This window comes from Zootoca vivipara, chromosome Z2 (assembly GCF_965207765.1).
Source record: "Zootoca vivipara chromosome Z2, rZooViv2.hap1.1, whole genome shotgun sequence".
Classification (NCBI taxonomy): Eukaryota; Metazoa; Chordata; class Lepidosauria; order Squamata; family Lacertidae; genus Zootoca; species Zootoca vivipara.
This window is the reverse complement of record NC_142585.1, coordinates 4,465,110-4,483,215: the sequence shown is the minus strand read 5'-3', so window position 1 is coordinate 4,483,215 and position 18,106 is coordinate 4,465,110. Positions and strand designations below refer to the sequence as shown.

The 18,106-nt window shown below is 44.7% G+C and overlaps 1 protein-coding gene across 1 annotated transcript in view; it reads left to right on the top strand.

Moving 5' to 3' along the window:
* Window positions 1-2,253: 2,253 nt before the first annotated feature.
* Window positions 2,254-18,106, top strand: part of SLC9A6 (solute carrier family 9 member A6) — a 41,624-nt gene continuing 25,771 nt past the window's right edge. Inside the window, exons 1-8 of the mRNA XM_060270617.2 lie at window positions 2,254-2,568; window positions 5,636-5,835; window positions 7,572-7,649; window positions 8,420-8,496; window positions 10,235-10,347; window positions 13,868-13,973; window positions 14,640-14,781; window positions 16,691-16,796. Coding sequence (XP_060126600.1) covers window positions 2,301-2,568; window positions 5,636-5,835; window positions 7,572-7,649; window positions 8,420-8,496; window positions 10,235-10,347; window positions 13,868-13,973; window positions 14,640-14,781; window positions 16,691-16,796 — 1,090 coding nt within the window. The 5' untranslated portion in view covers window positions 2,254-2,300. The remainder of the gene's footprint in view (window positions 2,569-5,635; window positions 5,836-7,571; window positions 7,650-8,419; window positions 8,497-10,234; window positions 10,348-13,867; window positions 13,974-14,639; window positions 14,782-16,690; window positions 16,797-18,106) is intronic.

The following is an 18,106-nucleotide window of genomic DNA, read 5'->3' as shown; positions in this document are numbered from 1 at the left end:
AACTTCTACAGTTCTTCTCCATATAATCCACAGTTCTTCTCCATATAATCCACAAATTTACTCCAGTCCTTTTGGTACCTTGCCTATCCCTGGTTTCGGATCCTGCTAATTCCGCATAGTCCATCATTTTTGTCTGCCACTCTTCAATCGTCGGTAACTCCTGAGTTTTTCCATTTTTGGGGTAGCAAAGTCCTAGCCGCGGTTGTCGGTTACATAAATAATACTTGATCTCCCTTCATTATCTCTTGTCCAATAATTCCTAATAAAAAAGCTTCCGTTTTTTTGGGAAAGGTATATTTAAAAATCTTTTTCGTTCCATTATATATCGTTTCCCCAAATCTTTTAATTTTGTCGCATGTCCACCACATATGATAAAATTCACCCTCCTTTTCTTTCCATTTCCAGCATGTTTTGCTACTCATCCTAAACATCTTAGGCAATTTTACTGGTGTTAAATACCATCTATACATCATCATAGAATCATAGAGTTGGATGAGACCCCGGAGCGGACACGGAGCAATGGATTCAAACTACAATAAAGAAGCTTCCACCTCAACATTAGGAAGAACTTCCTGACAATAAGAGCTGTTTGACAGTGGAATTTGCTGCCAAGGAGCGTGGTGGAGTCTCCTTCTTTGGGGGTCTTTAAGCAGAGGCTAGACAGGCATATGTCAGGAATGCTTTGATGGCGTTTCCTGCTTGGCAGGGGGGGTTGACTGGATGACCCTTGGGGACTCTTCCAACTCTGTGATTCTATGATTCTATGATATGATAGCCATGTTCAAATATATCAAAGGATGTCATATAGAGGAGGGTGAAGGCTTGTTTTCTGCTGCTCCAGAGAAGCGGACACGGAGCAATGGATTCCAAGGACAAGAAAGAAGCTTCCACCTCAACATTAGGAAGAACTTCCTGACAGTACGAGCTGTTCGGCAGTGGGACTTGCTGCCAAGGAGTGTGGGGGAGTGAGTCTCCTTCTTAGAAGGTCTTTAAGCAGAGTCAGGAATGCTTGGATGGTTTTTCCTGCTTGGCAGGGGGGGTTGGACTGGATGGCCCTTGTGGTCTCTTCCAACTCTATGATTCTATGATTCTTTAGCCTCTCTCCTCCTTATATATCCAGTTGTGACACAGGCAGCGGAAAGAATCCACAAAGCCAAAAGTGAAGCTGGATCTTAGCCGAGTAACAATCGCAGCTTTGAATGAAGGGACCCAGAAGGGCTCAGTCGGAAGACCTCTTAAGTCATAAACAACTTAAGATTCTCCTCCTTTTAGATGCCAACACATTCCCTATATTCCCCTTACAAAGGGGAAGCACACACTTTCAACTACAGTATTGTTGTGGAACTGTTGAAAATGAAATGGTTTTAAGTGTGTGTTTACCATATTCTTCCATGTACACACGACCCCTATTTTGGGGGGCACACATTTATGAAAATGGGGGGGGGGAGATGACCGCATGTATAAGACAACCCCCGTTTTTAAACATTATTTTAGGCAGTGGTGTGCAAGCTTTTTTCAAGGAGGGCCGGATTTGATGAAGCGAAGGGCCGTTGGGGGTGACCAAAGGGCCATCCAAACTTGTTGACCTTTTGAAGTTGTTCGGCTTTCTTGAGGATTTTACCCCAAAATCAATACCCCCCCTCCCCACGCTCACAATTCAAAGGCCATAGATTTGGGTGCCCAAACTTTTTTTAAAGTTGAGCTTCTTTTAGGGTTGAAGTTAAGTGTGGTGGAGTTCTCCTTCTTTGGAGGTCTTTAAGCAGAGGCTTGACAGCCATATGTCAAGAATGCTTTGATGGTGTTTCCTGCTTGGCAGGGGGTTGGACTGGATGGCCCTTGGGGTCTCTTCCAACTCTAGGATTCGATATATATGAAAGGATGTCATATGGAGGAGGGAGAAAGATTGTTTTCTGCTGCTCCAGAGAAGCGGACACGGAGCAATAGATTCAAGCTACAAGAAAGAAGCTTCCACCTCAACATTAGGAAGAACTTCCTGACAGTAAGAGCTGTTCGGCAGTGGAATTTGCTACCAAGGAATGTGGTGGAGTCTCCTTCTTTGGAGGTCTTGAAGCAGAGGCTTGACAGCCATATGTCAAGAATGCTTGGATGGCGTTTCCTGCTTTGCAGGGGGGTTGGACTGGATGGCCTTTGGGGGTCCCTCCCAACTCTGTGATTCTCGGATTCTTCCACGCTGGGATCGGTTGCTCCTCTCGCGCCCCTGCCGGCCTGCTTGCAGCGTTGCTTCCTGCTCCCGGCAGGGAAGAAGCGGATCGGGAAGCGGAGGAGGAGGAGGAGGAGCCATGGCCGCCCTGGCCCAGCTGCCGCGCAGGCTGGGAGACGACCCTGGCCGGCTGCTGCTGCTGCTGGGCCTGATCCTGGCTCGGCCGGCCTCCGGAGCGCTGGAGGAAGAGATCGTGTCGGAGGCGGCGGCTGAAGCCAGCCACCGGCAGGACAGCGCTAACCTGCTGATCTTCATCCTCCTCCTCACCCTCACCATCCTCACCATTTGGCTCTTTAAGCACCGCCGGGCGCGATTCCTCCACGAGACCGGCTTGGCCATGATCTACGGTCGGTGTCTAACTCTTAGGAGCTGGGTGTCTAGGAGAAGCCATCGCTTAGAGCCCCCCCACCAAACGGAAAGGGGGGGGCAATCCTGGATCCGCATGGGGATCAAAACTAGGGGGGAGGGTAGGCAAACAAACGATGACGTGATCCACCTCAACTTCCTGACAGTAAGAGCTGTTCGGCAGTGGGATTTGCTGCCAAGGAGTATGGTGGAGTGAGTTGTGAAAGGTTGTGTTTCTTAGCCCTCTGGGTATCATGAGACCATTTGTTTTTCCATGTGCAGATGTGCTCCGTGAGCATAAACAACAGGTAAGATTACAGGTGTTGGTCTGAGTCGAAACAAAATGAAAAAAATTCTTTCTGTAGCACCTTAAAGACCAACGAAGTTTTTATTTTGGTATGAGCTTTCGTGTGCATGCGCCTTGCACCTTTTTCTGCCTTGCACACCCTTTCGCAGACACAAAAACGCACGCCTGTCTTTGTACGTAGCTGCCGTTCTGCTCACAGTGCAGAATCCATCCACCTGCCACGCTCTCGCTCTGGACCTGCCCCCCTGTGGGCAGTTTGGGCAGCAAGTTTGGGCTGGCCTTTGGGCAGCAAGGTTAATAAACAAATCCATGCTTGAGGGCATCCTGAGCAAGTTTGCAGATACCACCAAATTGGGAGGGGTGGCTAATACCCCAGAGGACAGGATCACACTTCAAAATGACCTTAACAGATTAGACAACTGGGCCAAAGCAAACAAGATGAATTTTAACAAGGAGAAATGTAAAGTACTACACTTGGGCAAAAAAAGGGAAAGGCACAAATTCAGGATGGGAGACACCTGGCTTGAGAGCAGTACATGTGAAAAGGACCTAGGAGTCCTGGTAGACCACAGACTTGACATGAGTCAACAGTGTGATGCAGCAGCTCAAAAAGCCAATGCAATTCTGGGCTGCATCAATAGGAGTATAGCGTCTAGATCAAGGGAAGTAACCATCAGCTCTGGAAGTTATATGTGTACAAGCATTACCGGCCCTGCCAAAGTTAAGGGATTCCTATGTTTGAAACAGAAAACTTGTTAGCAGTCCGGATCAAATACTAGATTTGGGGAACTCTCAGTTCAAATGCCTGTTTGGCCGCAAACTGACTAGATAGCCTTCGGAAGGTCCAAATCTCTCACCCTCACGTGTAAACAGGCTGGATAAAAATCAATGATTTTTTTAAAAAATGAAAAAATAGGGTTTTTTTAATTTAAATAGGATTCTTTTGATTTAAATTGGATTTTTAAAATTTTGGGAGGAAAAATCTTTTATTTAAGTTACATTCTAGTCCAAAGGCTATTCATTAGGAAATAAGGGTTCGTTTTAAGTTTTTCATGTGTGCTAAAACTCAGTCTAAGGGTTTTGTTTTTTTAAAAAAATGTTTAACTACATCAGTTAACAAACATGGATACATATGCTATAATGTTATTGTTTTTGTTAAATAAATTGTTTAAATAGTTATTAAGGAAATGATTATTTTTCTCCTTCCAATCAAGTACAGCAGAAAAGTTGTCCAAATATAAACAGTTAACTTTTTACACCCCAGCATAATTTCATAATTATCTGTCTATGCATTTCCAAATCAGTAATTTCTACAGAACTGTCAAAATGACTCTGAAAATTTAATATTCTAAAAATGAAACCTTCATCTGGTTGTAAATATTAAGATTTTACCAGCAAGAATGAGTCTTTCTGTTTTTTTTAAAAAAAGATTTAAATCAAGTCTTACTGACTTGAGTCAACAGTGTGATGCAGCAGCTCAAAAAGCCAATGCAATCCTGGGCTGCATCAATAGGAGTATAGCGTCTAGATCTAGGGAAGTAATAGTACCACTGTATTCTGCTCTGGTCAGACCTCACCTGGAGTACTGTGTCCAGTTCTGGGCACCACAGTTCAAGAAGGATACTGACAAGCTGGAACGTGTCCAGAAGAGGGCAACCAAAATGGTCAAAGGCCTGGAAACGATGCCTTATGAGGAACGGCTTAGGGAGCTGGGTATGTTTAGCCTGGAGAAGAGAAGGTTAAGGGGTGATATGATAGCCATGTTCAAATATATGAAAGGATGTCATATGGAGGAGGGAGAAAGATTGTTTTCTGCTGCTCCAGAGAAGCAGACACGGAGCAATGGATTCAAACTTCAAGAAAGAAGATTCCACCTAAACATTAGGAAGAACTTCCTGACAGTAAGAGCTGTTCGGCAGTGGAATTTGCTACCAAGGCGTGTGGTGGAGTCTCCTTCTTTGGAGGTCTTTAAGCAGAGGCATATGTCAAGAATGCTTTGATGGTGTTTCCTGCTTGGCAGGGGGTTGGACTGGATGGCCCTTGGGGTCTCTTCCAACTCTATGATTCTATGATTCTATGAGTTTGGGACTCCTGAGGACCCCACTATAGCTGTGAGATGGCGATTTGGTTGCCTCACTCTGACCGCATCTTATAGACGGATTCATAGTCACAACGTTTTTTATAATCTGCTCCTGTTAAGAGCTGACATTGGGGGGGGGAGTCCCGCTGGGATCACAAAGTGCCGCTTCCCTAGTATTCATGCGCAGGATTACAGCCCAGAAACATAAGAAGAGCCTGCTGGATCAGACCAAAGGCCACAAGGGATTTATCATGGCAAGAGTTTTGTTTGGGGTTTTTGCTCCGATTCTAGGGCGGATGGCGGTGGCCATCCAAAATATCGGGCGGGTTTGATCTCGAAACGGTTTGATCTCATAGAATCATCATAGAATCATCATAGAATCATCATAGAATCCTAGAGTTGGAAGAGACTCCAAGGGCCATCCAGTCCAACCCCCTGCCAAGCAGGAAACACCATCAAAACATTCTTGACATATGCCTGTCAAGCCTCTTGATGCTTAAAGACCTCCAAAGAAGGAGACTCCACCACACTCCTTGGCAGCAAATCCCACTGCCGAACAGCTCTTACTGTAAGGAAGTTCTTCAGCGTTCCCTTCATCTCAAACCAAGCGCAACCGCACAACAGCAGAGCAAAACCATGCATAGAAGGCAACCTGAAAGAGCCCCGAATTTCCTCTCCGCAGGTGTCCTGGCCGGTGCCGTCCTTCGCTACGGCATCCACATCCCCAGCGATATCAACAACGTGACCTTAAGCTGCCCAGTGCAAACCAGTCCGGCGACTCTGTTGGTCAACCTCAGCGGGAAGTTCTACGAATATACCCTGAAAGGGGAAATCAGTTCGCACGAGCCTAATAATGTCCAGGACAACGAGATGCTCAGAAAGGTAAGCCGGCTTCCTGTTTTATCCCTTCTCTTCTTTGACCCTCCGCTCTAGAAAGGGTTTGCCAGTTCCAACTCTGGGATCTCATGATTCCATGATTATGTACTAAGATTTCATGAAATCAGCATGATTTCATGGATATATGGAATCACGATATCACAAATCACAAAATCATGATATCTTGTTCTCACGCTGCTTTCAGGAAATCAGCGTGAAAACAAGATATCATGATTTTATGATTTGTGATATCATGATTCCATGATTGTGAGAGATATCATGACATCCTGGAGCAATAATCTTTATTTAGTTTACAAATTTACTACCAAATATTTACAAATTTACTACCAAATATTCAAACTACAAGAAAGAAGATTCCACCTCAACATGAGGAAGAACTTCCTGACAGTAACAGCTTTTCGGCAGTGGAATTTGCTGCCAAGGAGTATGGTGGAGTCTCCTTCTTTGGAGGTCTTGAAGCAGAGGCTTGACAGCCATATGTCAGGAATGCTTTGATGGTATTTCCTGCTTGGCAGGGGGTTGGACTGGATGGCCCTTGGGGTCTCTTCCAACTCTATGATTCTACGTCATTTCACTTACCTCAAATTTACTTCCACTTTTTTCATACGAGCAGGAGCTCCAAAAGAAAAGGTAATAAAAAGAATAAAGAAGAAAAAGGTAAAACAAAAAAGCAAAAGAGACTACAGTAAACGTTGAACTAATATTAATACAAATATTGAAATATGACTTCCCCTCTACCTTCAATTGCCTTTTTAAAGACTGTCTTTAAATTGGCGCAGATTGTCATTCTTTATGTTTAAGGTCATAGATCCACGGTTGTCAATTTCTTCATAATTGTACAGAATTTCCTTATCATGCTTATGTCATTCCAACTGATATGCTTCGTATACTTGTCCAATGGTCTTGTAAGACATTGTATTTGTTATTTCTATCTGAATTGCCAATAAAGAAGTTTAAGCCATAGTTATGAGATTACGATCATTTTGCTGGTTCTGTTTACAGCGCTAACACCCTATCCATATATTTCACAAATTTTCCCCATTCTCTTGCATACGTTTCGTTATCTTGCTGTCTTATTTTTCATAGAATCATAGATTCTATGATATGATAGCCATGTTCAAATATATAAAAGGATGTCATATAGAGGAGGGAGAAAGATTGTTTTCTGTTGCTCCAGAGAAGCGGACATGGAGCAATGGATTCAAACTACAAGAAAGAAGATTCCACCTCAACATGAGGAAGAACTTCCTGACAGTAAGAGCTGTTCGGCAGTGGGATTTGCTGCCAAGGAGTGTGGCAGAGTCTCCTTCTTTGGAGGTCTTTAAGCAGAGGCTTGACAGGCATATGTCAAGAATGCTTTGATGGTGTTTCCTGCTTGGCAGGGGGTTGGACTGGATGGCCCTTGTGGTCTCTTCCAACTCTAGGATTCTATGATTCTATGAAATCACATTTCTGCATTACCTAAAAATTTCCACTTCCAGGTATGGCGAAGAAGGGTGTTCCTGTTTCGATGAATGGGAGCTTTTTCTTGTGAAATTAGACCTTGTTCCCAGGTTGTAAAAGCAAAACATTTGACTCCCTGAAGCGGTTGTGTTTGGTAATGTTCTTAATCTTGATTTAAAGTGCACTTAATTAAGCTTTATATACAGCCTTATGTAAAACTTTCCTTACCTCGATTTTTATTCCTTCTTCTTCTTCTTCTTCTTTTAAAACCTCTACAGGTGACATTCGATCCAGAAGTATTCTTCAACATTTTGCTCCCTCCAATTATATTTTATGCAGGATACAGCCTGAAAAGGGTATGTCCTTCCTCGTTGAAACCGATGCTTTAAGATGTTGAAATAAATTCTACTGCCTTGACAGATGCATAGGCGTCAACTTCTGGATTCCGGAAAAGAAGGGAAAATAATGGATCAGCGGTGGTGCGGCACCGGAAGTCGCTTCAGACAGTAGCCGTCCGTGTCTGCATGTCTGGGCACCCGAAATCACTTCCCAAGCCCATAGCTGCCAAGTACCCCGTTTTCCCCGGGAAACCCCCGTTTTCCCTTACCTTTTCCTGGGGGTCCCCCGTATCACTTCGTCTCCCATTTTTCTCCGTTATTTTCTCCTGTCGGCGGCCGTTTTTTTCCTTTCCGATTTGCCCTTCTATGGGCACCAAAAATGGCCGCCGCCGGCTTCAAAAGTCGCATCCACGCATGTCCGGAAGTGCATAGACGCGACTTCCGGTGTCAGCAGCGGCCATTTTTGGTGCCCATAGATGGGCGGAGCGACACCGGAAGTTGCGTTGACACACTTCCTGACATGCGTAGAAGCGACTCAAAGCCGCCGGCGGCCATTTTGGGTGCCCATAGAAGGGCAAAGCAAGACCGGAAGTTACGTCGACGCAACTTCCGGTGTCACACGGCTGCCGGTCCCGGATCCTGCAGTCCGGGACTTGGAAGGTAAGCCTGAGCTGAGGGAGAAATTGCGCATTTTGGAGCAAGTAATCAGGAATCCACCTGGAGCAGTATCTGACCATGGGCTCTGAAGCCATTGAATTTAATAGAAGACTCTCTCTCTTGCCTCGTAGCGGCATTTCTTTCGAAACCTGGGATCGATCCTGGCTTATGCTTTCCTCGGAACGGCCATTTCCTGCTTGGTGATAGGGTGAGTGTTTGTCCCTCTGGACGTCTTGAAAATGGAAGGGGAGTGGATCAGGATGAGTGCAGGAATCCTGAAGGGGGTGAGCAGCTGTTTAGTATCCACCAGATGTAGAAAGCCTTCTTCTTTCTCTGTGATTCTTTTTGTTTTTAAGCTTCGGAATCGGAAGGTGCTAAATGTTGTTTAAAACCAGTGTTCTCGTACAGTGTTGCCTCGCTAGACGAATTTAATTCGTTCCACGGGTCTTTTCTTATAACGAAAAATTAATCTAGCGAATCCCATAGGAGTGCTTTGAATTTATTTATTTTTGCCCATAGGAACGCGTTAATTGAATTTCAACGCATCCCTACGGGAAACCGCGATACGTTAGACGGATTTTTCATAAAACGAATTCGTCTAGCGAGGCAACCTCTGCTAGAAAAATCCTTTCGTTAAGCGGGAATTTCGTTAAGCAGGGCATTCGTTACGCGAGGCAGCACTGTACTTGAGATTATCACATTAATATTCAGTGCCCTGGACCAGCACTGAACAAAACGCTGAGTTAGTGCATTTTGCAATGTTACAAGCTATGTGACTTTGCTGCTACCCTGTTTCTCCGAAAATAAGACACCGTCTTATATTCATTTTTCCTCAAAACAACAACAACGGTGGCTTATTTCCAGGGGATGTCTTATTTTTCAATTACGTGTCCAGCCTCGCCTCTTCCTTGGCGCCCTCCAGAACTGTGCCTATCACTATGTCTTATTTTCGGGGTATGGCTTATATTGCGCAAATGCTTAGAAATCCTGCTATGGCTTCAGATTCCACCTCAACATTAGGGAGAACTTCCGGACAGTAAGAGGTGTTCGGCAGTGGGATTTGCTGCCAAGGAGTGGGGTGGAGTCTCCTTCTTTGGAGGTCTTTAAGCAGAGGCTTGACAGGCATATGTCAAGAATGCTTTGATGGTGTTTCCTGCTTGGCAGGGGGTTGGACTGGATGGCCCTTGGGGTCTCTTCCAACTCTAGGATTCTATGATTCCATGATAGCCATGTTCAAATATATGAAAGTATGTCATATAGAGGAGGGAGAAAGGTTGCTTTCTGCTGCTCCAGAGAAGCGGACACGGAGCAATGGATTCAAACTACAAGAAAGAAGATTCTACCTCAACGTTAGGAAGAACTTCCTGACAGTAAGAGCTGTTCGACAGTGGAATTTGCTGCCAAGGAGTGTGGCGGAGTTCTCCTTCTTTGGAGGTCTTTAAGCAGAGGCTTGACAGGCATATGTCAAGAATGCTTTGATGGTCTTTCCTGCTTGGCAGGGGGTTGGACTGGATGGCCCTTGTGGTCTCTTCCAACTCTAGGATTCTAGGATTCTATTTTATGGGTATGTCTTTATTTTTGGAGAAACAGGGTAGTTTTTTTAAAGGGCTGTGGTATTTTTTTTATTGTGACTTTTGCTGTTCTAATCATTAATCATAGTCTAGTAATGAGTTGCAATGGTTGGGAAGGATTTTCTGTGCAATTACAATGTTGAGAGTTGTTTTTATCCTGTAATATCAGAAGCAAAATGTTGACTATTACCTTACTTTATTTAAGTTTATTTTAATAGCCATCTTTTTTTTGTTGAAACTTAATTGTCATGGACCGTATTGATTTAGTAGGATGTGTGGCCTTTAGGCTGCCTAGCGATATTGTAAGGCAGTAGACAAATTAAATGAGAAATGAGAAAATGTGATTACCTGTCCACGTTCCTGTTGAATCAACAGGTCAATCATGTATGGCTGTGTTGCTCTGATGAAGGCGATGGGACAACTCGGAGGAGATTTCTACTTTACCGACTGCCTCTTGTTCGGCGCCATTGCCTCCGCTACGGATCCAGGTGTGTTGCAGAGTTGGGCCAGATGTTCCACGGAAGATCTTCCTTGCATCCCGGCTGTTCTTGGGTTTTTCTGTCTTGCTACTGTAGCCCCCCCTATATTAGGGATATGGGGGGCTAAGCCATACAATCAGAATTATACTACAGGATCAGATTTAGCTCAATAACACAATTGGCAAACCTCTGCCTTCACTACAAGAGTGGAGATCACTTTTTGTTTTGTTTTGTTTTGTTTAATGATTTCTATTGAAAGATCGATCTTTTTTAAAAAACATAATTACAACTAACTAGATAAACACCAAATAAACGATCGATTAACCCCCTCCCCACGACTTCCCCCCAACTTCCCTTCCTGGTTTCTTACACATTCATTTCTCCTGCTTATTATATATTTTTTGTTTTTTTGTTTTTTTAAAAAACAGACATTTTATTAAATTTCCCAATTAAACACATTCAAACAATAACAAAACAAACAACAACAAACATAATTTATTTTGTTCTGTTTTTTTTTAAAAAGAGACATTTTATTAAATTTCCCAATTAAACACATTCAAACAATAACAGAACAAACAACAACAAACATCACATAAACATAACAAACACAGAATTTCTCTTCTAACCATCTTATCAATTATAGAATCATAGAATCCTAGAGTTGGAAGAGACCCCAAGGGCCATCCAGTCCAACCCCCTGCCGAGCAGGAAACACCATCAAAGCATTCTTGACATATGCCTGTCAAGCCTCTGTTTAAAAGACCTCCAAAGAAGGAGACTCCACCACACTCCTTGGCAGCAAATCCCACTGTCATAGAGCTCTTACTGTCAGGAAGTTCTTCCTAATGTTTAGGTGGTTATACTATTAGAATGATAGAATCATAGTTGGAAGAGACCACAAGGGCCATCCAGACCAACACCCTGCCAAACAGGAAACACCATCAAAGCATTCTTGACATATGCCTGTCAAGCCTCTGCTTAAATACCTCCAAAGAAGGAGACTCCACCACACTCCTTGGCAGCAAATCCCACTGCCAAACAGCTCTTACTGTCAGGAAGTTCTTCCTAATGTTGAGGTGGAATCTTCTTTCTTGAAGGGAATCTTCTTTCTTGAAAATTATTTCAATTTTCTTTGCTCTGCCGAGCTTTTACTTCCCTCCCTCCCCCCAGACGGTTTTTTACTGTCCATTCCTGTCTCGCAGTTCCTGTATTCCTTCAATTTAAAGTCAATTCGTAGGATTTATTTCAGTCCCGCTAGTGACTTTAAACTTCTACAGTTCTTCTCAATATAGTCCACAAATTTATTCCAGTCCTTTTGGATCCTGGTTTCGGATCCTGCTAGTCAGTCTCGCTAATTCCGCATAGTCCATCATTTTTGTCTGCCACTCTTCAATCGTCGGTAACTCCTGAGTTTTTCCATTTTGGGGCTAGCAAAGTCCTAGCCGCGGTTTTCACGTACATAAATAGTACTTGATCTTCTTTCACAATCTCCTGACCTATAAGTCCTACTAAAAAAGCTTCAGGTTTTTTGGGAAATATGTATTTAAACATCTTTTTCAGTTCATTGTATATCATTTTCCAAAATCTTTTAACTTTTTCGCATGTCCGCAACATGAGATAAAACTCGCCCTCCTTCTCTTTACATTTCCAGCATGTTTTACATCCTATACATCTTAGCTAATTTTACTGGTGTTAAGTACCATCTATACATCATCTTCAACACATTCTCTTTCAGGGCAGTACATGCAGTAAGTTTCAATGTTTGATTCCACAATTTCAACCACGCATCATATTCAAAATCTCAAAATCTTTTGCCCACTTTATCATCACATCTTTTGTCAATTCATCCTTCATGTACCATTCTAACAATAAATCATACATTTTTGATAATAATAATATTATTATTATTTATTTTGTTCTTAACGTTTTAACCTCATTTTTATATTTTTGCTTTTTGCTTTGCTAATTTTACAATTACACTTGCGTGTTTAATCAAACCCTGTAAGTGAATGTAGAATGTAGAATCCATTGCTCCGTGTCTGCTTCTCTGGAGCAGCAGAAAACAACCTTTCATCCTCCTCTATATAACATCCTTTGATATATTTGAACATGGCTATCATATCACCCCTTAACCTTCTCTTCTCCAGGCTAAACATACCCAGCTCCCTAAGCCGTTCCTCATAAGGCATCGTTTCCAGGCCTTTTACCATTTTGGTTGCCCTCCTCTGGACACGTTCCAGTTTGTCAGTATCCTTCTTGAACTGTGGTGCCCAGAACTGGACACAGTACTCCAGGTGAGGTCTGACCAGAGCAGAATACAGTGGTACTATTACTTCCCTTGATCTAGATGCTATACTCCTATTGATGCAGCCCAGAATTGCATTGGCTTTTTGAGCTGCTGCATCACACTGCTGACATAAACCTCCACATCTACAACACGGTCAAAACAATCCTGGCATCTCTACACTGAAGGGTTGCTGTCAATGTGTCTGAGAGAATTCTTACAAAGAGCTATGAGTACTTAGCCAGGTGATGATAGCTGTTTGACTGTGGAATTTGCTGCCAATGAGTGTGGTGGAGTCTCCTTCTTTGGAGGTCTTTAAGCAGAGGCTTGATAGGCATATGTCAAGAATGCTTTGATGGTGTTTCCTGCTTGGCAGGGGGTTGGACTGGATGGCCCTTGTGGTCTCTTCCAACTCTAGGATTCTATGATTCTAAGAAACCCTTATGAAACTTAGAATGATTGCCTCAAGGTGCTGGTAATGGTCAAGGGACCCCTGACCGTTAGGTCCAGTCGTGACCGACTCTGGGGTTGCGGTGCTCATCTCACGTTCTTGGCCGAGGAAGCCAGCGTACAGCTTCCAGTTCATGTGGCCAGCATGACAAAGCCGCTTCTGGCGAAGCAGCGCAGCGCACCGAAACGCCGTTTACCTTCCCGCCGCAGCGGTACCTATTTATCTACTTGCACTGGTGTGCTTTCAAACTGCTAGGTTGGCAGGCAGAGCAAAGGGAGCTCACTGTTGGGATCCACAGAATGCTGTGTGAAATAGTAAGTCTGTAGGCCTGAGTGTACTAGTAAAGTGAAACTGGCTGATGCAATACTTTCTGTAGAAGTGCTGGGTCAGAATGACTCAGCAGTAATGTGCTGTCAGTGGTTTAAAAGGAAAACCTTTCCTGCAATGATGGTGGTGGTGTTGTAGAAGGGTGTGGTCAGTGAGAGGTTTAGAGAGTGTATGAACTGCTTGTGTATGAACTGCCTGTAGATATTTGTATATAGCTCACAATAAATATACTGCACAAAAGAAACTGGAACTCTTAACATCTCTGCTAAAGCGCCGTGAAGGAATTCGCGACACTCACCCCGTCGCAGGGATTCGAACCGCCGACCTTCCGACCGGCAAGCCCTAGGCTCTGTGGTTTAACCCACAGCGCCCCCCGCTGTATCGCTGGTAACAATACAAAATTCTAGCAAGAGCCTGTTGGTCTGAATTTCATTTTCAAACGTTCCTTTCCCTTTTTTCTTGGACAGTGACGGTACTTGCCATTTTCCACGAGCTTCAGGTGGATGTCGAACTGTACGCCCTTCTGTTTGGCGAAAGTGTCCTCAATGATGCAGTTGCCATCGTCCTGTCTTCGTAAGTCCTCTGTCATCTTTTTCAAAGTTCAAGTAAGCGACATTTCGCAGGAGCCATTAAAGATGTCATCTGGGAAGCCTCCATGCCATAGCTGTCAAGTCTCCCGTTTTCCCCGGGAAATCCCCGTTTTTTCCAGCTGTTCCTAGCTGAAAAAAACAGATTTTTTTGTTCTCCCCCCCCCCGGTTTATTCTGGCGCGGCGGCCATTTTGGAACTGGGCAGAGCATGCTCGGAAGCGGCTTTCGACGCTGCTCTGCCCAGTTCCAAAATGGCTGCAGTGCTACTTCCGGCCTGCTATTTCCGGCCTGGTCCCTTATTTCTCTGACAGCAGCTTGGCAGGTATGGACTAGATGGGCAATTGGTCTGGTCTAGCAGGTGCTTCTTGTCTTCTTATGACCTCAGGGTTCCATATTCCTGTCCAAACTAGACACCCAAATTCCCCATTCTCACCTGCACCCCTTTGATCGGCAAGGCAAGCAAGCATTCCCGTGCACCTGTGCTTAGGATAAAGACTTTCCTCGCTTGTCAATATTGAAGATGCTGCTCTCTGTTGCGGGGCTGCCTCAGTTGCCCTGATGTTGAGCAGGGCTTTCCTGTCGCACCCAGTTGCCCTGCAATGTACCGGAAGGTACGCTAATAAGAAACATTTGTGTCTGTTTGCATCCAGCTCGATCGTCGCCTACCAACCAGCAGGAGACAACAGCCACACTTTTGATTTGACAGCGATGTTCAAGTCCATTGGGATTTTCCTGGGGATCTTCAGCGGATCGTTCGCCATGGGAGCGGCTACCGGAGTGGTGACGGCGTTGATATCCTTTCAGTTTAAGGCGTCAGACTTGCTTTCTAACCTTGCCTTCCAAGTCCTGGACTGCAGAATCCGCGACTGGCAGCCGTGTGACACCGGAAGTTACGTCGACGTAACTTCCGGTGTCGCTTTGTCCTTCTATCGGCACCAAAAATGGCCGCCGCCGGCTTCGAGAGTCGCTTGTACGCATGTCAGGGAGTGCGTCGGCGCAACTTCCGGTGTCGCCCCGCCCATCTATGGGCACAAAAAAATGGCCGCCGCCGACACTGGAAGTCGCGTCCACGCACTTCCGGTCATGTGTAGGTGCGACTTTTGAAGCCGCCGGCGGCCATTTTTGGTGCCCATAGCAGGGCAAATCGGAAAGGAAAAAAATGGCCGCCGGTAGAAGAAAATAACGGAGGGAAAACGGGAGACGAAGTGATACGGGGGGCCACCGGGAAAAGGTAAGTAAAAACGGGGGTTTCCCGGGGACAACGGGGTACTTGGCAGCTAAGCTTCTAACTGCTTCATGTCTCTGCAAATTCGAACCATTTTTCTTCAGCATAATACACAGGGGTGTAACTTTGGGAGGCGGCCAAGGTGTAGTTTTAAACGCTTGTTAACAGTTTGGCTGAAAGATGTAAAAAGGACTACGCAACCGGGGAGAGGAGAAGGTGGAAGAGGAATGGAAGAAATATAGAACTTACTCTAAAAAATATGGTAGAATTGATGTTTGAGCAGAATTAGAAGCGATTGTGATTCTAGGCACAAATACAGGATGGGAGACACCTGGCTTGAGAGCAGTATATGCGAAAAGGATCTACCGTAGGAGTCCTGGTAGACCACAAACTTGACATGAGTCAACAGTGTGATGCAGCAGCTCAAAAAGCCAATGCAATTCTGGGCTGCATCAATAGGAGTATAGCGTCTAGATCAAGGGAAGTAATAGTACCACTGTATTCTGCTCTGGTCAGACCTCACCTGGAGTACTGTGTCCAGTTCTGGGCACCACAGTTCAAGAATGATACTGACAAGCTGGAACGTGTCCAGAGGAGGGTCAAAGGCCTGGAAACAATGCCTTATGAGGAACGGCTTAGGGAACTGGGTATGTTTAGCCTGGGGAAGAGAAGGTTCAGGGGTTATATGATAGCCATGTTCAAATATATAAAAGGATGTCATATGGAGGAGGGAGAAAGATTGTTTTCTGCTGCTCCAGAGAAGCGGACACGGAGCAATGGATTCCAAGGACAAGAAAGAAGATTCCACCTCAACATGAGGAAAATGTCCTGACAGTAAGAGCTGTTCGGCAGTGGGATTTGCTGCCAAGGAGTGTGGCGGAGTCTCCTTCTTTGGAGGTCTTTAAGCAGAGGCTTGGCAGCCATCTGTCAGGAATGCTTTGATGGTGTTTCCTGCTTGGCAGGGGGTTGGACTGGATGGCCCTTGGGGTCTCTTCCAACTCTGTGATTCTATGATATGATAGCCATGTTCAAATATATTAAAGGATGCCATATAGAGGAGGGAGAAAGGTTGTTTTCTGCTGCTCCAGAGAAGCGGACACGGAGCAATGGATTCAAACTTCAAGAAAGAAGATTCCACCTCAACATTAGGAAGAACGTCCTGACAGTAAGAGCTGTTCGGCAGTGGGATTTGCTGCCAAGGAGTGTGGCGGAGTCTCCTTCTTTGGAGGTCTTTAAGCAGAGGCTTGACAGCCATCTGTCAGAAATGCTTTGATGGTGTTTCCTGCTCGGCAGGGGGTTGGACTGGATGGCCCTTGGGGTCTCTTCCAACTCTAGGATTCTATGATTTTATGGGTAAATAATAATTATGACTGTCTTTCAGGGCCTGAATAATCAAATTGGGAGATTCCTTGCTTCTTGCTCTATTTTTCCCTGCTGAATATTTTCATCTGTGTCTTTTCCTTAACCCTCTGTCACGTCACCAAATTCACCAAACTCCGCGAGTTCCAGCTGCTCGAAACAGGCCTGTTTTTCCTGATGTCTTGGAGTACCTTTCTCTTGGCCGAAGCTTGTGGGTTTACAGGTAAGCCATGGCCTGTTGTCTGCCTGTGTGTGTCGGATTGCTTGATGCGATGTGGACGATAACGGTTATTATACAGAGTCTTAGAATCGGAGCTGTGTAGAGTTGGAAGGTACCCCCAAGGGTCATCCAGTCCAACCCCCTGCAATGCAGGAATCTCAGCTAGATCATCGCCATCCTTCTGCTTTAAAACACCCAAGGAAGGAGAATTTGCCACCTTCCGCTGTTTAACAGATCGGATCGTACTATCAGAAAGGTCTTCCTGAGGTTGAGTCGGAATCTCTTTTCTCGTCATTTTAAGCCATTGAAATCCTAGAATCCTAGAGTTGGAAGAGACCACAAGGGCCATCCAGACCAACCCCCTGCCAAACAGGAAACACCATCAAAGCATTCTTGACAGATGGCTGTCAAGCCTCTGCTTAAAGGCCTCCAAAGAAGGAGACTCCACCACACTCCTTGGCAGCAAATCCCACTGGCGAACAGCTCTTACTGTCAGGAAGTTCTTCCTAATGTTGAGGTGGAATCTTCTTTCTTGTAGTTTGAATCCATGGCTCCATGTCTGCTTCTCTCGAGCAGCAGAAAACAACCTTTCACCCTCCTACATTTCCCCCCCTCTATCTCAAATGATTTTGATTTTATAGCACTTCAACATTTCAAAACATCGGCGGCGTCTGTCTCTCGAGACCCTCGGCACGTGTACGTTTTATTTTATTTTCTGCATAAAAAGGCATTTATAAAATCTTTTTAAAAAATTCCTTTTTAAAAAATTCCTTAAAGACCAACTAAGTTTTTATTTTGGTATGAGCTTTCATACCAAATACCAAAATAAAAACTTAGTTGGTCTTTAAGGTGCTACTGAAGGAATTTTTTTATTTTACTTCGACCCAGACCAACACGGCTACCTACCTGTAACCATAAAATCTTTTGAAATCCTACAATCCCAGAGTTGGAAGAGACCCCAAGGGCCATCCAGTCCAACCCCCTGCCAAGCAGGAAACACCATCAAAGCATTCTTGACATATGGCTGTCAAGCCTCTGCTTAAAGACCTCCAAAGAAGGAGACTCCTCCACACGCCTTGGTAGCAAATTCCACTCTCAAACAGCTCTTACTGTCAGGAAGTTCTTCCTAATGTTGAGGTGGAAGCTTCTTTCTTGTCCTTGGAATCCATTGCTCCGTGTCCGCTTCTCTGGAGCAGCAGAAAACAATCTTTCTCCCTCCTCCATATGACATCCTTTCATATATTTGAACATGGCTATCATATCACCCCTTAACCTTCTCTTCTCCAGGCTAAACATACCCAGCTCCCTAAGGA